The sequence below is a fragment of the Hipposideros armiger genome, unplaced genomic scaffold (genome assembly GCF_001890085.2).
Source record: "Hipposideros armiger isolate ML-2016 unplaced genomic scaffold, ASM189008v1 scaffold_59, whole genome shotgun sequence".
NCBI lineage: Eukaryota > Metazoa > Chordata > Mammalia > Chiroptera > Hipposideridae > Hipposideros > Hipposideros armiger.
The window spans coordinates 4,344,759-4,368,974 of NW_017731409.1; the positions used below are offsets into that span (position 1 = coordinate 4,344,759).

General features: G+C 42.6%; 2 protein-coding genes across 3 annotated transcripts in view; one reads left to right on the forward strand and one right to left on the reverse strand.

Annotated features, from left to right (window-relative positions):
- Positions 1-4,332: 4,332 nt before the first annotated feature.
- On the forward strand, positions 4,333-8,144 carry GPX2 (glutathione peroxidase 2). Its single transcript, XM_019641331.1, has 3 exons — positions 4,333-4,347; positions 4,629-4,931; positions 7,457-8,144. The coding sequence occupies exons 2-3, from the start codon at positions 4,710-4,712 to the stop codon at positions 7,805-7,807; spliced, it is 573 nt and encodes a 190-aa protein (XP_019496876.1). The 5' UTR covers positions 4,333-4,347; positions 4,629-4,709; the 3' UTR covers positions 7,808-8,144.
- A 3,324-nt stretch (positions 8,145-11,468) lies between these two features.
- Positions 11,469-24,216, reverse strand: part of CHURC1 (churchill domain containing 1) — a 19,465-nt gene continuing 6,717 nt past the window's right edge. The window contains exons 2-5 of one of the 2 annotated variants that reach the window (XM_019641332.1): positions 23,568-23,643; positions 22,518-22,653; positions 19,571-19,641; positions 11,469-13,938 (exon numbers count right to left, since the gene is read on the reverse strand). In XM_019641332.1, coding sequence (XP_019496877.1) covers positions 13,846-13,938; positions 19,571-19,641; positions 22,518-22,653; positions 23,568-23,643 — 376 coding nt within the window. In that variant the 3' untranslated portion in view covers positions 11,469-13,845. The remainder of the gene's footprint in view (positions 13,939-19,570; positions 19,642-22,517; positions 22,654-23,567; positions 23,644-24,216) is intronic. The other variant, XM_019641334.1, reaches the window with a different exon arrangement.

Consider the following 24,216-nt stretch of genomic DNA (forward strand, 5'->3'; position numbering starts at 1 on the left):
GGTTCTCACCTGCCTGGGATGGAACAGGAACAGGTCTTCCTGAAGGCATGAAGATGGACTAAGTCATCTTGCAGAAGTTCATCCTAGCCCAGGGGAGCAAGGCAAACTGGAATTTCAGGGGTGGGGAGGGGGCAGTGCTGTTGAATACTTCAATATAGGGTGTGGGGTTGATGGAAGAGGCAGAGAATGGGGGTAAGGATAGAATGAAGGAGGAGGGAATAAAAGCAAGGCAATGGTGACCTAAGATCTTAATCTGCACTTTACAGCATGATTGTAATCATTTATTTCCTTTATACCACCAATCATATCCGATTGAAATGAGGGTGATTATCCAAGTTCAAGAGATAAGGAAACAAGTGCCTAAGGGCCCCAAGTAGCAGTGGCAGGGTCATGGCTAAAAACTGAATTGAACTATCTGGAGCAGAAAACTTTTCCCTCTCTAGAAAACTCTTTAGAAGCAATTCTCATTTGCAACCAGAGTTGAGAACCACAAACCAAAGCTTTCTGCATGCGAGGCCAGCACAGTTTCCAGAACAACAATTATCCCTGTGGAAAGCCCTGGGCATCACACATTTAGTGCATGTCACAAAGTTATAAGCTGGAAGGTAGGTCAGTTTGAGGTCAAGTTGGACAAAGGAATTTTAGGAGAGCCTCATCAATTTTATTCAATCGTGAAAGGTGAAAACCTGGGTGACTCAAAGCACCCTAGGATGTAGCTGGAGAAAAGGGATGGCATGTACCTAAGGAAGAGGGAACCCCACTCCTTAGCTCAGGAAATTTCATGGCCTTTCTGGAGAGGGGTCACAGAAGGGCAGCCAATAAGAGGTGTCTGGAAGCCGAGAGAATTCTGGGGAAGCTCTAGGTATGCACGTAAATCTGGCAAGTTCATGTTAAAGTTTAGCCCATGTCAAGGCCAAGTCCTCCTGACTTAGTGGATTAGTAGGGACATTTATTGGCTGCTTCTAGGAACTCCATCCAGCTCAGCAGGGGACACACTTCACACTACATTTCCTGCTGCCTCTTCTACTGGCCAAAGATTCCATTCCCACTTAGGTAATGGAGGCTTGTTTTTAGGGAGCAGACAGTTGAGACTTGGGTTCCCATGTGCTATATACAGCCATGGGACAGGCTACAAAAGACAGAAAAACTAGGCACTCACTCCCTGGTGAGTAATTCTCCATCGTCTCAACAGATCAGATTCTCAAGCCCAGCTGCTGCCAGCCTTGCTTATTTGTTCCAGGAGACAGTTCCCAATGAGCATGTGACTGTGAAAACAGTCTCTAGTAAACATTTGCATTGTTACTGAAATTTCACTCTAAAATCCCAAAGCCAGGTAAAGCCTAACTGCCAAGTTTTACTGATGGAGAAATCCAAGCATTAAAAAAAAAAAAAAAGTGATTTGTTGAGTTGGTGGGTGCTTGGGAGAATGAAGTGAAGCATTAGGTCTTTCAAGTTTCTGTAGCCTTCCAAGGGTGTGGTCCCATGATAGCCCTTAGCAGGTCCCAGATGTCTTACAATACACTGCATGGCTGTAGTTGAAAACATCATGGGTAGCCCAGCTGGGTCTAGAACCATAGCAGCTTCGACTCCCTTCATGCTTCCTTCTGTGGGGAATGACCAGTGCAACCCCTCTACTAAGTCTTTGAGACTGAGCCTTTGTCTGAGAAGAGGTAAGTGTCACTCATCCCTTCAGAGTTTATCCATCTGCTCTGTGACTGCTCCTCTATGTTACCCTGGCCATAACTGATTGCATCCTGACTAGTCTGGGAATGTAAACTTTTTTGAACTCTGCAGTCCTGCATCAATGCCTGGATATACATCTGGACTTCCAGGTAATCCTGTAGTTATCCCCTGAAGGACCTACATATACATCCACCTGATTACCATTATCCAGACCATCAGGATGTGACCAGACCTTTGGCACCCATCTTCTGGACCACCTGACACCCATCATTCTGACTGCCTGACATCTGACTGATAACCGTTCTGGACCAATCCTAGGGCTAAAAATGCATGACTAATAATTCTCAAGAATGTACTTTTTACTATAAGAACTTCTAGCTTACTTTCTTCTTTGGAATCCCTCTGTTTTTTTGCCTAGCTGTGTTGCCTAAAAATGGCTTCTTGGTATCATCACAGGAAAGATTTTAAGGATGCACTGAATAAGCCAAGCAAGCAGTGGATTTATTAGAAGAAAAGAGGACAGTACACTCCCAAAATAGTGGGAGTGGGCAGGCCAGGAGAAGAGCAACTGCCCCAAAGAAAAAAGAAGCCTAGGAATTTATTATTTTCAAAATGAGGGTGCAAAATATTCAACATTTAGGGGTGACGTTCTAGGCATTCTTAGGTGGGTCCTCACTGACCACTCCTTCCCATCGGGAAATAGAATTCTCTTGTCCTTATTTGGCCTTTCTTGGAACTGTCATGGCGAACACAGGGACTGGAGATTTTGCCTGCCTGTAATGCTAATAATATTAGAACCCATTATAGTTAGCTAAAGTTCACCTTGAGGGGCAAGATGGCGTCCTGGCTCTCAGCCACCCATATCTAGTTCTGGCCAGTCTGGTAGCCGCACCTTTTCTTAAGAATGATCTCATCTCCTCCCTCCTTCGTTTTCCCATATTTCCTCCTACCTTCCTCCCGCCTCTCTCCCCACAGCCCTATTCTTTCTGCCTATGGTAAGATCCCCTCCTCAAGAAACCTGGACCCTTGTAATCTTACAGGGGATTTTGGGACGAAGGTCCCTCCTCTAAAAATGCTTCCTGCTGAACAGGGGCGTTGTTCCAACCTGTGGGCACCAGAGTTTCTTGCTATTCTATGCAGCAGGGCGGGGTACGGAGGATCTAGGGAGTGGTAGAAGGCTTAGTCGTGAGGGAGTTAGAAGACTGGGCCGCTTGATGGAGAGGCTGCTGGCATGCTTTGCTATCCTCAGGAAAGAGGAGTTGGCATCCTTGGTGGATGACCACCTGGAGATGAAACTGCTGGATCCTAGAAGATACAAACTCGACAAGGAGCTTCAAGAGACATGGTCCAAATATTAACAGTAGTATTATAGCAACAAAGGCCTAGAGGCACCAGGGTATCCAGGTTAAGAGTTCGGTATGTCTTAAGGGTGATTTCTGGAGAGTCTAGTAGGAGTGCCTGATACTTGGTAAGGTGGCCTCCCAGGAGCCAATCATGGCCTTGAGTCTCCAGGACTCCTTGCACCTGGTGGGGAGTCCTCACCTCTGGTGGCATTCCCAGGGTTACCTTGGTGGCTTCTTCCACAAGGTGGGCTGTGGCAGCCACTGCCCTTAAGCATTCTGGCCACCCCTTGGCTACAGAATCCAGCTGTTGGGGAAGTAAGCAACTGGCCAGAGATCTCGTCCAAGTGGCTGCGTCAGTATCCCTAATGCCGCTCCCTGCTTCTCTACAGTGAAAGTATGAAAGGTGTGCTGAGGTCAGGTATGCTTAGGGCTGGGGCAGATGTTAAAGATTGCTTAATATCTTCCAAGGCGTTTTGTTGTTTTAAGTTCCAGTCTAATGGTTTGGTGTCTGACTCAGCTCGGGCCTCATGTAGCGGCTTGGCCATGACACTGAACCTATGGATCTGTAGCCTACAGAATCCCACACCTAAGAAGGTTCTAAGCTGTGTTTGCATCTGAGGAGGGCCAAGCTGGAAAATGGCCTCCTTTCTCTTAGTAGTTAGAGCCTCTTTCTGAGAGTTAAACTGTACCCAAGGTATTTACTTTCTGTGAGGAAACCTGGAACCTTTTCTTGGAGACTTTATACCCTCTAGAGCCCAGGAAGTTAAGAACCTGGATGGTATTGACATCTGAAAGTTCCTTAGTGGAACTGCAAATAAGTATATCATCCACAGCTATGTTCCTAATTTGCAAACTCCAAGAGTCTAGAATAAATCTCTATCATTTATTTCCAGCAAAGCCTCCAGATGCTTTTTGCATTCGTTTGACATAGAAGAAGAGACGGTGCAGTGCAGGAGCAAGGGCAGGTGTGCTCTCCAGCACAAGTACATCACTCACCAAAGGACTTTGCGAGACAAACACAACTTCATCTCCTCAGCCTGGTGCAAGCAAGAGGCACTGAAAGTCATTATTTTAGCCAAATCACACACTGTTCTCCGAAGGGTCCCTTTGATTTTGCAGAAAACAACAGTCAAAGAAAACTATCAACAGTAATATGTATATTTCAGTTGCAGTCTGAGTCAAAAGGACACGTGCCCCAATTCTCTTCCTCATCTTTCAGATCTCAGCAGACCCTGACCTCTCCACCGCACAATTCAGAGCTTGGCACTCAGCAGGCACTCAATAAATGTCTGTGCCAAGTGAAAACAACTTGCTGGGGCAGGTAGGAGTCAATCCTGCATCCCTCCCTCCCTTTTTTTCCTCCCTGGCGACCTCTGGGGCTCTGGTTTCCTGCAAAAGGTGAATTATTCATGTCGGCTCATAGATATCAAATGGGCCCTTCCCAGTTGCCAGCAGGGTGGAGCAGGGAGGTGGCTTTGTTCAGTCTGTAAATAGGAGGAGCAACCTCCTTGTTCAAACAGCACTTGCAGGTGGGGATTATTTTTGCTAAGTCATCCTGGGGATGCTCAAAGCCCCATTGTGGGACCCTTCCTGCCCTTCCAGGCTCCTCCTCCCTCTCCACCCCTTGAATAGATCCTTAAGTGGGCTCACGCCACTCCACCAGCCTCACCTGGCACTTTCATCATGGCTTACATTGCCAAGTCCTTCTACGACCTTACTGCTATCACCCTGGATGGGGAGAAAGTAGATTTTGGTACATTCCGAGGCAGGGCAGTGCTGATTGAGAATGTGGCCTCACTCTGAGGCACAACAACCCGGGACTTCACCCAGCTCAACGAGCTGCAATGCCGCTATCCCAGGCGCCTGGTGGTTCTCGGCTTCCCCTGCAACCAATTTGGACATCAGGTGAGGGGGTCCCTTGTATTGTACCCAAGGAGTTGGGCTGTCTAGTAAGCTAAGGGGAGGGGAGAACGACTATGAGTGTTGGAGTGTCTGGAATTGTGGGGTATGTTTTGTTAATCTAGGTCTCGGGTACATGTGATTACCAAGGGGAAGTATATTTGATTCTAACTGTCTGTGATTAAAGACTGAGGGTGTGGATTTTTATTGTTGATTGTCTTCCCACTATCCTCCATGAGGGCTGGTACCAGGTCTGTTTTTCTCTCCATTGTGTCATCAGTGCCTAGGGTATGAAAGACACTCGTTAAATATTTGCTGAATGAGTGAGAGGAGGAAATAGAAGATCAATAATTAAACTAGAATTGAACTGACTCAGGAGACCTTAGTTCTAGCCAGACTTGGTTCTGCTATTTAATGGCTCTGTGCCCCAGGAAGAGTCACTCAAATTTTCTGTTAGTTTCCTCATCTATAAGTTGGGGATAGTACCACTTATCTCATAGGATTATTGTGAGGTTCCAAGGATAAGATATGCAAAAGTAACTTGAAAAACATAAAGTAATATGCAAATGCAAGCAACTTTTTAATTTAGATTGAAGGTGTTTGTTTGTTTGAAATCGGCCAAGTGGAGAGTGATTTGGGGGCAGGCTAAGGGTGTGCAGTGTGTGTGTGTGTCTCCTCTGAGCATCACATGCACCTCTGTCTCTGATTAATGGGTCATATTGTTAGAGTTTCAGCCCATGTGCCTCGAGTAATCTTTCAGGGATTGTTCTCTTTTCACTTATTAACAGCATAAGCAGGCAGAATATCCTTAAATAAACCCTCTAATTATAATCCACTTACTTCAATGCACAATGGCATGAAGGCAACGAAGAGATAAGCAGAGATATATGCAGGAAGACTGACGTGTCATCTGCTGTGACAAACCTGAGCCCAAACAATTGCTGCCCTCACTGTCCCTCCTTCTCAGTCTGGTTTTAGACTTCGCCAAAGCAGGAGAGATAGAAAGGGCAAAACCTCTTTCTGGACCCACAGATGCCTCCAGCCTTACATCATCACTTCAGGCTAGCTAGTTGCTGGACGGAGTCCATAACCTACCAGTAGCCAGCTAGCCATTTGCATTAAGAGATAAGAAGTCTAATAGAGATCAACTCTGGGCTCAAGATATCATGAAGGACTAGAACTGACTGTACTAATTGGCTCTAGTAGGTCAGAGACAGGAACTTTCTCCCAGAGGGCAATATCTGACTCTTACATTTGGGGGGTCAGGTGGAAAATGAGGGTTTCCATGGGCCTTTTGGGGATGTCAGGGGTGGTGAATGCTGAGTGGGGACAGAACAGTGATGGCAGCGGGGAGGGAAAGACAGGTCACACGTTCAGAGCTAAAGCATTCATAGCTGAGTACAGTGAGTGAGTGTGAGGTATAGGAGTCTTGGGATGGCAATCTAGAAGTGAAAGGAATGATAATTACACATTTACAACCTTTAGCCCTCAAGCACTTAATTTCCTTAACTTCCCCTTCCCCTGGCCTATTCCAGAACCCTAAACCCTCTATCCTATTTAATTCATCCCTGTTAGTCACTAAGTAATTACATTCAGAATACATCCATTGATGACTCTAACTTACTTTGCCTTTGTGGCACCTGAAAACTAAATTTCCTTGGATGGGGTCTTCCTTCATCAGAGCTTCCTCTTACTAGCACTTCAGATCTAGGACAAGGCAAGACGAAAGCAAGAAGCTATAAATTCCATTCCTCTAGGCCTCCATTTCACCCTTAGTTTGAGGAGCTAAGTAAGGGAGAGCAAAGGCCTCAACTCTCACATGTAATTAGAAGCAACAGAGGCAAAAACAGGGCAGAGGAAAAGGGAAGGTGGTGGCTGTGTGTGTGTGTGTGTGTGTGTGTGTGTGTGTGTGTGTGCGCGTGTGCATGCATGTGTGCGCGTGCTTGTGTGTGTGTTTGTATAAGCAGAAGGAGTATGACCTGAGCCTCCTTTCCCCTTCTACTGCCCTGAACTTAAGGTTCCTTGAAGCTTCAGACAGATACCCTAAGAACTGCTCAGGGTGGATTGGAGAGAGAAACAACTCAAAAATGCTAAATCTTTCAGTATAAGAACAGCCAAGCAAGGAACTGCAAGAACTTTTAGACATGGCCTAGTAAAACATCAATAGCTGTGAGAGGGAAGGCTCCAAGTCAATAGTAGGGCAAAGCAAATGAAGAAGGGAAGAAGAGGAACTGAGGAGAAAAAAGTAAAAGATACATAGAAAAGAACGACCCCAAATATATGGTGATGGAAGGAGAACTGACTCTGGGTGGTGAACAGACAATGTGATGCATAGATGATGTATTACAGAATTGTACATCTGAAACCTATGTAACTTTACTAACAATTGCCACCCCAATTAACTTTAATTTAAAAAAGAAAAGAAAAGGATGATCCTGGGACGGGAGTATGGAAGGTGAAAGATGTGCATGTTGTGGACCCTTCATTTCCCCCCTCCCTTTTCCATGCTCTTTGTCTTTTTCCTCCCCCAGGAGAACTGTCAGAATGAGGAGATCCTGAACAGTCTCAAGTATGTCCGCCCTGGGGGTGGATTCCAGCCCACCTTTACCCTTATCCAAAAGTGTGAGGTGAACGGTCAGAACGAGCATCCCGTCTTCGCCTACCTGAAGGACAAGCTCCCCTACCCTTATGACGACCCATTTTCTCTCATGACCGATCCCAAGTTCGTCATTTGGAGCCCGGTGCGCCGCTCAGATGTGGCCTGGAACTTTGAGAAGTTCCTTGTTGGGCCGGAGGGGGAGCCCTTCCGACGCTACAGCCGCACCTTCCCTACCGTCAACATTGAGCCTGACATCAAGCGCCTCCTGAAAGTTGCCATATAGACACGAGCTGCTCAGCACACAGATCTACCCTATCCAGCCCCTGAGTATCTTTCCTTAGGATTCAGTGTGCCCTCAGCAGACACGACTGGACCTGAGCCTTCCCTTGAGATCAGTCCCCTTCATTGAAGAGCCTTGCTTTTCCGATCTGCCTGTTTCCTTTTTCTCCCTCAACCTTCCAGTTGGGGATTCAACTGGGGCCTCCAAGACTTGGGTGGGCTCTGGGCCTTCACAGAATGATGGTACCTTCCTAAACCTGTATGGGCGGTGTCTGAGATGTGTGAAGGGCCCTGAGCCAGCCTGCTGGCTGAGTCCAATAAAGGGCAGGTGTGCAAATGGCCAAGCTCTCTGTGTCTTCTTCCTTGACAGGATAGAGGAATGATACCAAACTGCAGGTGGGGCAGAGGAGCCGGTAGCACACACAGCCTTGGGAGAGGGAGGCTCTGATCAAGGGGACACCCTAACTACCGTCTGGTAGGCAGGCCCTGGTCAAGGTCTGCGGTGGCAGGTAGAATTGCAGGAAATGTGAATTGTATTATTGCTCTATGACTCTTCTCCAGAACTGTGGAAAAGGAGCTGATAACGAGAGGTGAAGAGGAGGGACAATGGACCTTTTTGTTGAGAGTATGAGGAAGTTAGTTAGAAGATTCCAGTCAGAAAGACGTCACCATCACTGTGGGTGCCAGGTCAATCACATTATTACCTGCAACTTGAGAATTTCCTGGAAAGTCAATTTGGTCAACTTTTACTAACATCAAGGGTGTGAAGAAGGCAGTTACTGGTACATAAAGAGCGCTTTGTCCATTTCCTGATCATCTTGAGTAACATTCGTTTCTGATCCTTTGCTAGACTGACTCTCCCTTTAAAGTTCACATTCCACCTTTGTCTTTCTCAAACTCACATGTTCACAAATTCAGCCACAAGACAAACAAGTTTAATGAATGATTGGTTTCATTTCTTCTTCCCTAAGGGTGGGGATGGGAGAAGGCCTCCCTTCACAGTCAGGTTGTTCATAACCTGCCAACAGGAGAGCTGTTCTCTGGGACAACAGAGTTCTGTTGAACGGCTTTGTAAGGACGGTGCCCCAGATTCCTCATCTAGTACAGGCATACTCAAAAAACATCACCACCACCAAGGCCAGGTCCTATCGTGTTCAGGGAAAGACACCCACTGAAAGGCCACTGTGCTATCACTTTGCCCCACACACCGCTTCCTGGAATCTTCTCAGCTCCCCTTTTCTTCTTTGACCACTAGATGGAATATTTTACCTCTCTGTATTGAAGCCCTGAACAGACAGTTCTCCAAATTGAACACACTGCTTGAGAGCCTTCATGCTGAGAGGAAAATGCTCTTCCTATGATGTTGCTGTGTTTTCTAAGCAGTTGCGTCATCTGAGAAGCAAATGTGACATACAGGTTAAGGATCCCCACGGTCTGACCTTCAACTAAAGCTATGTCATCAGCGGTGCTTTATTTCAAAAGGGTAACCTGAGTGGTATAGTGGGAATCCCCTGGCATCCTTCTGCAGGGCCTTCTGCTAAATTAAGGCTGCCCTTAACTTGACTCTTGAAAACTCAAGCCTTTCAAGATTCCCGCTCTTAAAGCCAACAGTTAAGATATGGGTTTCTGGGGGCAGGAGCGAGCACTGATTTTAGAGCAATAACTAGAGACAAATTGCGTCCCTGAAGAAATGAAATACAGAATTCATATTGGATGCTAGTTGGACGTGTTCGGCATCTTGATAGCGCTATAGCCTGTAGTTACATCCAATAACAGAACCAGCTATCCTGGATGTTGGCATTATGCCACAGGCAATTTGGGGCCTGATATACCAGTACAATCTGTGGGTCTTTCCCATGAGGCTCAAGTTCAAAGAATTATTTAGAGATCCCAAAGGAATGGGAATTACAGTATAAGTGATTTTGCAGAGAGACTCAGAAAGGACCATAATGCTAGGAAGTGGGCTCTTCATTTGTGCAGAGAAAATGCTGGACCTGAGCAGTTTAGCTCAGGAGGGAACAGGGAAGGCAGGATTGGAGGAACTTGTTTTTACAAGGACACTCTTATTACTAAATCTTTAGTTGTACTGTTGTGAAAATGAAGACAAATGAGAAATTGTTTCCTTAATTCCTCATTTTGTCTGTCATTCTTTACATCGTCAGAAGTATCAGCTTATGGTCATACACAGACAAAGCAAAGCTTAATATAATCACCCACTTTCCTAGATCAACAAAGTCTTCTAATCAAATTTCCCTAGGGGCACTCGGGGAATAGGGAGAAGTCTCATAAGCTTTCCCAGAAGTGCTGAGGTAATGCTGCTGGAATTAGAGGGACAGAGAGAATCATTTTTCTGAGAGCTCTTACAAAAAACATAGCTTGGAGTAAGTTATTTTAGGGGACCAAGATGATACATAGACTAAAACTGATGATTATTTTCATCACTATGTTCCTACAGCTTTGTCCTTAGTTCAAAGAAACAGCCAAACTCTAATTGGTGATTTCACATCTGGTGATTTCTTATAATCACCATCACAACCATCATCCAAACTACCATTTACTATACTCGTACTCATACATTGCACTAAGTATATACCAGAAGTGCCCAAAAAATGTATATACATGGCTTGTATTCATCTTCTGTTATCGGTATATATTGAGTATTACAATTTTAATAGTTTCCCTTTCTTAAAATGTGTATACATTTTTTTGGTACCCTCTGTATATTAGGTTAGCTAATCCTCATATTGACCCTGTGAGGAATTTTTATCTCTATTTAAAGAGAAGGTAATTGAGCAAGACACCTGCCAAGGACAATGGGCTATAGTGTAGCAGAGATGAGAGTTAATCCCAGTCAGCCTCACTCCAAAGCTCCTGTTCTTAACCATGATGCAACAGTGCCTCTGTCTCAGAGTTCCTTCATTCAGACCACTTATAGCTGCCTGTACACAGCACCACACAATGTAAAAACCTTTCACTTACAGTACATTATTTGATTTAAAAACTGTGAAGGAGGCATAATTATGTCTATTTTTCCATAAAAGAAACCAAAGAACAGATAGAATAAGTGACTTGCCTAGGATCCCACCATGAGCAGGTGACAAAGCTAATTTTAGACCCAGATTTTGTTGATTTCCTCTCTTTCCAACCTAGAGTATCTCACAATATGCGTAGAGATGTGCACAGTGAAGAAACATACATTTTAAAATTGAGAGCCTCAAATTCAGGCAAATAACTTAGACTTGCTCACAAAAGACTGAAACAAAAGATTCTTGATACACTGAAATAAAGAACAGTGAACATATACTTCTTAGTGATAGCTTACAAGTAACAAACTATATATCTGGTTGTGCCCAGACTATATCATATGTCAATTAATTAGTATTGGGAGATCCCAGGACCATTGAGAAACACAAGAGTTAACTAAAACAACACAACCACCAAGATGCTGAGCTTTGAACTCCAAGAGCCTGCCTAGGCAGACCCCAGATCTGTACCTCACGGAGCAAGTAGAGAAAGAATGAGAGGCCAGGACAAACTCACGTTCCCAATTACGGCTATAAGTGAAGTCTTTTCTTTCTTGTATCTTAGGGTGGGAAGGTAAAAAAGGCTGATGCTTTTGCCTGGTTCCTGTTTATTTGAAAAGAAAAATACAGACTCAGTAGAAATGTGTTCGAAGGTCTTTATTTTATTAGATCCAGAGAAGAATTCTAGAAGATGAAAAAGAATCACAAAACACAGCACAATGTTGTTTAAATAATAATGAAATATATGGATAGGATCTTGTTTTAAAGTTTTGTCGTATATAGTCCAAAACAGATAATTATACAGTCTGCAATAGATGAGGATATCAGTAGGGGCATATAAAACTGTACTCTTGAGCTCCAAATGACTAAGTTGGAAGCGTTCAAATTGCAAGAAGGGACAATTCAGAGGCTGTAACAGGCTTAGTGCTGCTATTTAAAGTAATGAAGCATTTTCTCTGCTTTTTGGATTCATTTCACCAAATGATTTCCTCAGTGGGTCAGATATAGATTTGCAGAAAGTGGAAAACATTTTCCAGGAATAAAACAACTGATTTCTAAGGAGCAGCTGATTTAACTTTCCCAAAGAATAAATCTTGGTCCGACACATCTAGATTTCTCAGAGTGCGGTCAGTGATATTCTCCACCGCTTCCTAACCTTGCCAGACCCCTTAGACTTCATGGCACTGAACTCTAGTGTTGAGAGGGAGTCACTGTACTAGCTGTGTGACCTTGAGGAAGCCACTGAGCTGCTTTGTGCTTTAGGGTTTTTGGCTCTAAAATTGGGATAACAATAGTATCTACCTCATGGAGCGGCTAATGAGGATTAAATAAGTGCTTAAAAAGACCTCAGCATGTAGTAAGTACTCAATAAACCTCAGCTATTATTATTATACTATTCCTGTTATACAACAAAGCTTTTCCCCGGTATCAACAATGAACATTTTGCTCATTTTTTTTCTTATAAGCAAAGCCTTAGTTCAGAATGCCCAAGTCTCTTAGATCTGAAGGGGAAACAATTTTGTTTCTAATGCCTGACCCTTTAAAATTTCATCTCAGAATGAGATGAGCTAACTAAAACCATCCCATTATATCTAGTACTTTATATGCCTTCCAAAGCATTTTACACTCATTATTCATTTGGATCTTCTAACAATATTAAAGGAAGTATAATATCAATTCTTATTAGCCCAATGTTATAAAAAGGGAACAATAAAAGTGCAGAGTCATGCTCTGCTTAATGGTTACAAGGCTACCAAATGGCAGACAGGCCTGAATGCCAGAGTTTACAACATCCAAGCCAGTGTTCTCTCGACTGCGCAAGGTGAGATGTTCTAAGAACCCTTTGGGGCGACTGAAACCATCCTGTTTGTTTATATTAACTGACGTCCACACTTTATTCAGATTTCCCTAGATTTCACCACATGTCCTTTTTCTGGTGCAAGGTCCCATTCAGCACACCACGTTACATTTACTCGTTATGTCTCCTTAGGCTCTTTTTGGCTGTGCCGTGAGGGTTTATCAGGTTTCCTTGTCCCTGATGACTGGACAGTTTTAAGGAACACTGGTCAGGTATTTTGCTAAATGTCCCTCTGTTGGGATTTGTCTGATATCTTTCTTATGATGAGACTGGGGTTATGGGTTTTGAGGAGGAAGATTACAAAGGTGAAGTGCACTTCTCACCACGTCACATTAAGGGCGCATGCTATCAACATGGCTTATAATCGATGATGGTAATCTCCATCACCTGGCTAGTGTTTCTCAGGTTTTTTTCACTGTCAAGTTACTTTTCTTCCCTTTCCATGCTATACTCTGGAAGACGCTGCCATGCACAACCCACACTTATGGGGTGGGAAGTAGCTACATACGTTATTTGAAACTCTTTTGTATGGGAGATTTGTCTATTCTCTCCAATTTGTGTATTTATTTATTCAATCATTTATTTCTATCAGTATGGACTCATGAATATTTATTTTCAAGTTTGGGTTCTATTCCAATGCATCTTAATTTTTTGTTCAAATTATTCTAGCTTTGGTCACTGGAAATTCCTTCAGTTGGTTCTTCTGTCCCTTTCACATATCCAACCATTGTGCTTTATTTTTGTTTTTTTGAGCACTTTCTTTCTGGTTTTTTTTTTGTGTGTGTGTGGCACAAGATGCTCCAAGCTCATCTTGTATATTTACTGCCCCATTCCCAGAATCAATCATGTATCCAAGGAGCCCTGCTTCCTTTTATTGGAACCAAGATCTGGGCACTAGGTGTGCTCTCATTCTCATTCTTTTTTAGCCATATAATTACTAACAAAGATGCTTCACACTGATGTGAACTGGGAACTTGAGCAGAAGACCTCAGCTCTCGAAAATAGTAATCCCCCAAATTACTTTTTTCCCCCAAAGCATAAGTAAATCTAAGCAGAGAAAAATGCAAATAATTTTCACTATAAACTAAGTAAGACACACCCTTAGGCTTGCTGTATTATGAACCAACACAACATAGTGACAGCAGAACTGCAGAAAAATCGTTATAATAACAGAGCCATTTGTCGGGGGTCATCAGGGAGAATGCTGATAGTATCTTCAGCTTTGCCGCATAACAGACACAGCATGGTATACTCCTAGAACAAGATAAAGTGCACGATTACCTTGAGGAATAGGAAGAAAGGTGCTTCCTAACTTACTCAGGTAAAGCTGTTCTCCACATTATCATGGGTATTCTTTCTGTACATTAGACCAATTTCTTCAATACCTGTAAGCAATGTCTTAGGTTTGTTCTGTCTATCCCAGAGCCTTTTGTTTATATAAACTGAATACATGCTGATGCTCTATTTACTATGTATACAAAATATCATCTTGGAAATGCATGGCCATTTCTTGGACTTAAAAAACACACATATTGGACTTAGTTAATGCTGCTGATTAAAGTAATGGAGCAATCTGAGTGTGGGCTCCTAAGAACAAATTCCTATTCTTAGAGCTGTTCCTTTTTAGGGTATTTAGCACTAATATGCAACAGGAGTGATTTTTAAAACAACAAAAAAAGGAGAAAATTCCTAACCCAGAAAAGCTATTTTTATCTACCCCAGGAAAATAAACAATTATGTTAAATCCATTAGTATGTTATGCATGCCTCTTATTTAGATTAATAGTTGTCTGGAATTTTATCTATTTAAGGAGTTTTACGTTTCTTGGGCTTAACTAATGTCCAGACTGATGACAGAAGGGATTCTGTTTTAAGTAAAAATCCTTAGGGCAAAATCCTATTTTTATAGCTACCCCTTCCTGGAATATTTAATATGGTCATAAACTACAGAAACATTTTTTTTAGACCTTTCACTTAAGAACCTTTTATCTTATTTAGGAAAACAAACATCTATGTTAAATCTATTAGTATTTCCACACCTGACAGATTGTTAGCTGCCTCGAAAATGACCAGTCAAGGCAGTTTGTGTTTCATAGGTCTGGACAGTCACTACCGAGAGGATCACAGAGATAAACAATGACTGCAGTACAGACTCAGAACCAGGCAACTGCCCTTCCAGCTCCTTCTAGTGAGTTCAGCAGGGGAGCTTAGTTGTGGTGGTGGAAAGATTGTTTCTTGAAGACAACACTTAATTTTAAAATCTACTCTACACAAAGTAGAAATAAATAGAGCCTAGAGCTCTGCAAACAAATACAGTTCTCATGAATTAAAAATAAAGCAAAAATTTCCTCTCTCCAAGGTCTTTTACTGCTCTCAAACACTTCTGCTTTCATCCACCAGACATCACTAGTAGGATGTCAACCTCTCTCTGAAAATGAAGAAAAGAAAAGTAATAATGGGGAAATGCGTGAAGCGAGACAAGTATCTGAGTTTTCGACCAATCAATATACCCATTGACAAGTTTTTGCAATGCCTAAATGCTCTGCAATGTGCTAGGTGCACTGGTAGACATGAGAGAAGGCAAGGATAAGGTCTGACCTTGAAAAATTTCCAATCTAACTTGGGAGAAAGAAAAAAACCTAGTATGTGGTATAATCTGGAAAGATTATTAAATCAGTAAGACTGATTACACCTGTAATCTTTAATTTATTTATAGGCTGTCTGGAATCCAAATTTCATTGTAGGTCAACTGTTTGGAATGCAAAAGCAGCTTCCCACATTAGTAATCTGGTACTCAACAGTTCGGTTCCCAGGGAAATCCAGGGAGTCTTAAATTTACATTATACAAGTACTATAGGATCTAACCATATAGAGCAGTGCTTCTGTGGGAAAAAATGTCTAGAATTCTACCTTAGGACACCAGGAACATATCTCCCTGCGCTGCCAGGAATGTGGTGGGATTAGGACATCTTTTACCAATTTGGGTAAATTTGGGAGAATAAGAACTGCCCCCAGACATTCTTGGAGACCGTCAAAGGCTCCACCTGGGCAAAGCCTGAGGGCACAGATTTAGAAGAAAAGGTAGAGTGGGGGCATCACCTTTGGGTAAAACCAGGTCTTTTTTTTAATTCTGAAAGCCCCATGGCCCTTTTCCTCTATCACTATCTGTTAATTCTGACCCCAAGTCTTCTCCTTCCCTGGTCCACAGAGGAACAGGAAACAGCCTCACAGCTCCCTTTTTATTTCCTGAGGCAAACAGATAGTACTTTTAATAGCTTTTAGGGTGATATAAAAACTAAAGGATGCTGTAATCGTTTCTAACGTATTTTTCATTGAAGTTCTGCACCTCTGTCTCTACTTCCCCTCAAGAGCACTGCCATCTGAAAATCCTACTTTGTTTAATAACGGGATTGTGGCTGTTTTAAAAACAGAAGCCTTATTTTTTAGAGATACTGAAATATTTACAGAAATAGTGTTATGTTTGGGATTTGTTTCAAAATAATCCTGTCGAGAGATGTGGGAATGGTGAGGTAAATAAAGCAAATTGAAGCTGGGTAGTAGAGGTTAATACACTATTCTGCCTATTTTTGATTATGTTTAAATTTCCTATAAGACATTGAAAACAAAACATTACCAATGGTAGGAATCCCACCTTGAAACCTGAACTACTACTGGAGTGAAATGGGGGCTGGAATAGGGTAAGGATGAGGGAACTCAGTCATAGCGGCTGAGAATGCAGCACTCTCGTGGGCATCAGGCTGAGACGGAAGTTCCCAAGTGGCTATTCGCAGGAGTCAGGGCCCGCTGTAGGTATAAGAAGAGCTCAGAAAAGGGACAAAGCAATATGGGCTGAACTATCAAGACCAAGAGGGAGACAGAATTTAAGTTCAGCTTCAAAGAGGTAGGACTTGGTTGGTTTGAAGGCAGAGAAAGGGAGGAGTCCAGGGGAAGCATGAATACGGACAGCAATGTGGAAAAGAGCAAGCATGTCTCATATGGAGTAGCAGAGAAGTAACAGGATGGGTTATTGAAGGGAAGCGTAGTTGAGGGCCCTGTGTAGAACTACCGTATTTCCCCATGTATAAGATGCTCCCATGTATAAGATACACCTTAATTTTGGGGCCCGAAATTTGAAAAAAAAAATGTATTACATAAAGTTATTGAACTCAAGTTTTATTCATCATAAAATTCATACAACTCCTCATCACTGTCAAACTCCCAACCATTAGCTTGTCCTCATCTGTGTCTGATGACGAATCACTGTCTTCATATATTGCCCCGTCCTCAGTTCCATCTATGGCATTTGAAATGTCACACTTCTTAAATGACTTGACAACCATCTACAACCACTGTGTAAGATGCACCCAGTTTTTAGACCCCAAATTTTTCGATAAAGGGTGTGTCTTATACATGGGGAAATACGGTAGTTTGCAGGCTGCTGCAGTAAGTTAGGTTTGAGTGGATATGGTCCTTGACACAAGGTGTGGCAGTGGAGCCAAAAATAAGCAGGAGAAACAAAGGAAGAAAAGAGGGCAGGTAGAGTGTCAGGCTTAGAGAAGGACATCTGAAAGGTATCTAATAGGTTTCAACTGAGACTGAGTGAGCATGTGCTCACTATCTAGGGGAGTACAGAGAAGGTTCCAGACTAGGGACCAAAGCTCAGAGGAAAATCAGCTAAGGAAAATAAGAAAGGAAACCAGGGGGAAAGCAAAGGTGCAGTTGAAATGATTAAAAAAAAAAAAGTCTAGTACTATAGACCTCAAGGGAAGAAATGCTTCACAAAGACAACAGTGGTTAACAAAACTGGAACCAGAAGAGATGTTAAGAGAAATAAGAACTGAGGCAAAGGATTTGGCTACATTAGAGGAAACCTATGAGAGGATAGTTTTAGGCAAGTGCAGATGAAACCCAGTCTGTAGATGGTTAAGAGGCGCACAGGGAAATAAGGGAGATAGGGTAAAGACCTATTCAAATAAGGAAGCAAAGGGAAGCAAAGAGATTAGAGGATGAACCAAAGAGGTAATAAGTGAAATGAAAAGATTTTAATTTATTTTTAACAAACAAAGAAGAACTAAGTATATTTCATATAAATTGTTTTAAATCCCATGGATTTAAACAGTGCTAGAAGGTGCTAGAAGGAGCATATGAGGTTCCTGAGGAAATGCGGTAGGGGTAAGCATTAGAGAGAAGGGAATAAAAATCTCCCTCTATGAGAGGAGAAAGTCTCAAGTCCATGGTGCGTGTGGTGTAGATAAGGAGCGATGGGAAATAAGAGAAAAGGAAGTGGGGCCAGCCCAGCGAGAGCCTTGGAATGAGAAGCTTGGATATTATACTACAGCTAAAGGTGAGCTTCGGTAAGGCCATTAAAGCACCATTAAAAAAAATAATAATCTGATGGCAGAAGATAGAATATGGGTGGGGAAAGTGAATGCTGGGAGAGAGAAGAGTTAGAGAATCAAGTTCGAGAGTTTTTTTTAAGAGAATTTCACACCACCTAGGAATTGTGAAGACACGCCATCTTCCTTTACCTTCCTCCTACCCCAGAGGGCAGCTTGGAAACATGGCTGTGTTCAGTCATAAAGGAAAATCAGCTAGACTTCTGGTCTCATGGCGGTAACATACAAGGGCTCAATTCTGGCATACATAGCAATCTCAAGTTCAGGACTCTGTAAGTAGCTCTCGGGGGGCTTCTGGAAAGTAGCTGTAAGCACCTTTTCTCCATGAAAGGAGAGCGCTGCTCCTTTAAATCCATGACATGCTCATCCCCTATTTGGCCACTACTCATTCGTTAAGATCTCAATTTTGCCCCAAGTTACATAGATATATACATTTTTTTTTTGAGGCATAATTTTTGGATGCTGAGGAGATGTGGTCAAGATGATGTTTAGGTTAACCACATATTAGACAAGATTCTGACAAGTGACTAAGTGCTTTTTTCCATGTTAAAGTAAGAATGTGTTAGAGTGGTTATACTATTTTACCAGATTCCATTATGGAAGATTTTATTTTTCCTAATTTTACTACTACCCAAATTTGAAGGATTAAAAAAAATTCCTTTGCCTATTAAAAGCTCTAACCTAATATTTATATCCTATGGATGAACACATAGTTCACACTAAATTAGTAACTCAATCTGAAAATGGAGGCAGTGAGGGCAGATGTAGGTTCAAGTGTGTCCTCGTGGTTTCCAGTTGGTCCCTGGCTCTCCCACACTGTCCAGCTTGGTTTCCTGACCATTAGACCTGTGATTCTTCAGCCTGTAGATTCTTCACACGCTCTCACAGTTGTGCAAGGACTAGTCCTTATAATAAATCCCTATTCTACACCATTATAGTGGTTCAGCTTCTCTCCTCCAACCTAGGCACATCCATTTTGTCATTTTACTTAACAAACAATATTAAAATGTCTTCCCACAACTGAGACTACAGAGATGCTCAACGCTGCATGTCTACCAGGGAAAACAAAGATAACCTCCCTCATCACAATTTCCATGCCGAGCAAGTATGGTGGCAGTAGGCAGGCCAACACTTAAAGCCAACAACTGTGCACTCACATAACTAGCAGAGAAAAAAGAGGCACAGTAGTAATCTTATAAGAAGCTATAATGTACTGTTTTTTATAAACAAAAATGACAGGATTGAGGTATCATTTGTAAGGCAGACAGCCTGATTTCCGACTCTTAGGAAGACAGGTTTGAACAGATCCACCCATATCTAAAGTGTCTCTCTCAACTTACACAGGTAGAAGAGAGGCTGGTCTCCTTTAATATTCACTAGTACTTCATTTATGAAAACTATATATATATAAAAAAAGAAAACTATATCTAGATTTTCAACGTTACTTTTATTATCTTCCCTCCACACACAATAGCATATTAATACATTTACCTGAAATTCATCCATGATGCTGAATGTATACTCATGCCTGGCTACTACGTGATGACAATTCTTACACAGATCTGCAGAAACAGAGAGAGACTTAAATGATTAAGTTTTGGAAGGTGTCTTAAGAACAGTAAAATTTCTATTCTCAGCATAGTATTACTTTAAAAGAACCATAACTGTCATATTTAATACAGCAGGAAACCTATTATAACATCTACCTTGATAAGAAATCCAGAATCTGTCACATAGCAATGCTACATAAATTAAGGGCCTGAGCTCAGAGCCTTAATGTGCATATATTAATTCCCTCTGAAAGCTCTCTAAGGTAACCAATTAACAGATAAGTAAGTTTCTTATACTAGCTGGACCTGTCTAACTATGTAAAACCTTGTATTCTCAGAAATGATAGAAACTGTGCTGCTATAACCAATCATAAATAAATAACTAATGCTAGACATTAAAGTGAATTTAATGGTAACGAAAGACTCCAGTAAAAACAATATTATAGGGCCGGCCGAGTGGTGCAATGGTTAAGAACTGGCTTGGGACGCCAGAAGGCCCCGGTTCGGATCCCACAGATGAGGGCCAGTGACACTGCCCTCTACAGCTAAGATGCTGAACAACAGCTCAACCTGGAGCTGGGCTGCCGTGAGGCGTCAGGGTAGGCTGCAGCCCCTGTGGCAGTGGGTTTCCATGGGCTACCATGTGTAGCCAGCAGCCAGCGTGAGCGGCCAGCAGCCGCAGTGAGCAGCCGTCCAGAAGCCGGCGACTGATCTGCCTCACCCGGGAGGAGCGCAATGATGGTGCCAACTTGGGCCAGTGAAGCAATGTCCTCCACAACTAGACTGAAGAACAAAACGACAGCAACTTGTCTGTTCCCCTCCCCCCAATTCCCCAATAAAAATCTTAAAAAAAAAAAAATATGATAATAACTATGATGTATTGAGTGTTTACAGAGTGTCAGATACTGTTTTAAATACTTTTTATGTTTATTCACTTAATCTTCTCAAAAACTCAAAGAGGTTGATACAGTTGTTATCACTTTTTTAGGGATAAGGAAACATACATACACTGTGGTTAAGTTACTAGGAAGACTAACGAGTTAGGAAGTGTTGGAATCAGAATTCAAACCCAGGCATTCTGGCTCCAGAGCCCTTGCTCTTAACCACTATGACCTACTACCTGGAGCGAAACAGAGTTTAAAGAGTTATATCTAAAAGAAAGGAAAAGATTCTTCTAATTTACAACATTTTTTGATAGTCTGACTATTGTAAAGGCTTAGTGTCTCTCAAACCCCTCTTGTAAAATATAATTATTTGGCCTGGCCAAGTGGCTCAGATGGTTAAGAGCTCGCTTGGGAGTACCAGCTTGAGGAGCAGGGCTGCGGTTCGGATCCCACATTGAGGACCAGTGACGCTCGCCCTCTACAGCTAAGATGATGAACAACAGCTCGACCTGGAGCTGGGCTGCTGTGAGTCGCCGGCGATGGCACAGGCTGCAGTGGGGTTGCCGTAAGTGGCTGGCAGCCAGCGTGAGCAGCTGGTAGCCAGTGTGAGCTACTGGGAGCCGCTGGGAGCAGCCGACCAACAACCGGCAACCGATTGCCTCACCCGGGAAGAGCACAATAATCATACCAACATGGGCCAGTGAAGCGACGTCCTCCACAACTAGACTGAAGAACAAAACAGTAATTTGTCTACCTGTCTGTTCCCCTTCCCCGATTCCCCAAAGCTGTTACCCTCCCCTCAATTCCCCAATTAAAAAATCTTTTAAAAAAAACAAACCAAAATATCATTATTTGCATATTCATTCCTCATACATTCAGGGTGTACCAAAGAACCAGGAGACAAGCCAAAAGGGGATGTGGACAGTCTAAATACTTGTCACAATATGTGGGCACTGAAGTGTACATATACTTAATCTACTCATAGAAATTCTTAATGCCAACCTCAGAATTGATTTTTTTATTATACTTAGTTTATTTGTTTGGTTTTCCAGTATTGAGGATGAAGAGCCACATATGAAGGTAGCATATTTACATAACAAAAGAAACAACAGCCTAACAGTGAGCTAGAAGACCAAAAAAAAGCTATGAGGGCCGGCCGAGTGGCTCAGTTGGTTAAGAGCTCACTCAAGAGTACGAGCTCTGAGCAACAGCGGTTTGATGCCTAGCCTGAGCTGAGTTGCCGCTGAGCTGCCAAAAGGTGGCAGGATGGCTCAGCTAAAAAAAAAACTAGTAAGAAAGCAGAAAAAAATGATAGCATCCAGGGCCATTTAGTATAGAGGCACACAGCCGTAAATGCTTTAATAGCTGTTGGACATCCAAGAAGTGCTAGATAAGTGAGGTGTAATTTCCTCTTAAAAACCTAACTAGCGGGCCAGTCAAGTGGCGCGTTGGTTAAGAGCTGGTTTGGGACGCCAGCTCTGAGCAGCAGGGCCCCAGTTCAGATCCCACATGGGGCCAGTGACACTGCCCTCTACAGCTAAGATAGTGAACAACAGCTCGACCTGGAGCTGGGCTGCCATGAGTCGCCGGTGATGGTGTAGGCTGCAGTGAAGCTGCAGTGGGTTGCCATAAGCTACCATGTGTGGCTGGCAGCCAGCGTGAGCGGCCTGCAGCCGGTGTGAGCTGCCAAGAGCTGCCGTCCAGAGGCCAGCGACCAATCTGCCTCGTCCGGGAAGAGCACAATGATAATACCAACATGGACCAGTGAAGCGACGTCCTCCACACCTAGACTGAAGAACAAAAGGACAGCAACTTGTCTGTTCCCCTCCCCCAATTCCCCAATAAAATCTTTAAAAAACAAAACAAAACAAAACAAAACCTAACTAGCAACTATGTGTTGCAATACAATATTGAAATAGGCCTCCTAATACTTTGCACAACGTATCAACTACCAAAAGCCAATATCTGCTAACAGATTTGCATGAAAAGAAAAGGTCTACTTACGATCATAGGTAACTATTTCTTCTCCATCTTCCTCTTTCAAAGATTTGTTTGTGATCAGCATAAAATCCCGCTTACTGCACACTGCACATCCTGTAAAGTTCAGCAGGAAAGATCCATTCTCCAGGCAGGTGTTACCCTAAAATATGAAAAACAAGAATTTAATTTTCTTATATTTCAAAATCCTTGGCGAAAATGATTAGTAGACTTAAAATCTCTAAAGGCAAAATGGCTGGAAATTTCTTGCTTGAAGGCTATATACCAAGTAACTTTGGAAATTACAAGCTTTCCTCTAGAAGGGTTATTTATAGTAAATAAAACTGAATCGGTGTTAGAGCTGTAAGTCTCTGAGGCCTGCAACTATGTTTAAGAGAGAGGACTAAACGCATATGGATATTTAGAAATGACTTAATGAAGCTTTAATCATCTAAAATATGAAAAGAAAAAATTAGAAAAATCTAATAGCCAACAATATTAATAAAGTACTATATCATAAAATCAGAATTAAAATTCAATCAAAATAGAAACATTAAGCTAATGATAAAAATGATCTGATACACTGTGATGCTCAGTTGACTGTTGAAATAGCATTTTTCTGAAGACTTAAAAATACCACAAAATAAGCAAACAAAAATAAGCCCTCAGCTCTGCAGATGTCAGTTCTTAAGGATATGTGTGATTCAGGCAGAGAAGGTAAGCTCTGGAATCAATCAGACTGACTGACACCATGGCATTCAGAAGAGAAAGGGTTTTGCTTCATCACTAAGAAATTGTCAACAACTTTCGCTCCTGGCACAAGGGAGGCATTTGCTAAAGGCTTACTAATAATTCTTTAGAACTTAAGGTCATTTCATAAACAATCTACTTCAATCTTACTTCTGAACAACAAACAGAACATTTTAATAGTTAGTGTGACTAAAAACCATTCAAATCAACAATTCTCCAATGCAGCTATGTGCCTGATGTGCAAAGCGCAGTGTCGAGAACCCGAGGATGAGTCACCTTTTCCTGCCTTCAAGAAGCTTATGAATCATCAGGGGAATTAAGACCCACCTGAAGTGACATCACAGTGAAGCTTTCCTGGATTCTCAGCACAATTAACCTCTCCCCTCTGGGTGGCTCCTCAGCACTATGTATTAAGGAAGAGATAAACTCTGGTGGGGGGAAATCAAGCTAACTATATACTTTGAAGACACTGAAACATAGGCACATCAACTTAACTATTAAAGGGGGAAAAAAGCCTTGGAATGAAGTATAAATTTCTAGCTATTAAAAACAAGTGCTTTGCTTTGATTTAAAAAAAGAAAAAAACAAGTTTTAGTGAGGTATAATTTACATACAATAAAATCCACACATTGTAAGGGTATAGGTAAATGACTTTTAATAAACATTTATGCCAACGTAAACACACCCCAATTAAGATATAAAAATTTGGGCTGGCCGAGTGGTGCATTGGTTAAGAACTGGCTTGGGACGCCAGAGGGCCCCAGTTTGGATCCCACATATGAGGGCCAGTGACACTGCTCTCTACAGCTAAGATGCCGAACAACAGCTCAACCTGGAGCTGGGCTGCTGAGAGTCACCAGGGACGGCGTAGGCTGCAGTCCCCTGCTGCAGTGGGCTGCCATGGGCTACCGTGTGTAGCCAGCAGCCAGCGTGAGCGGCCAGCAGCCGCAGTGAGCGGCCGTCCAGAAGCCGGCGA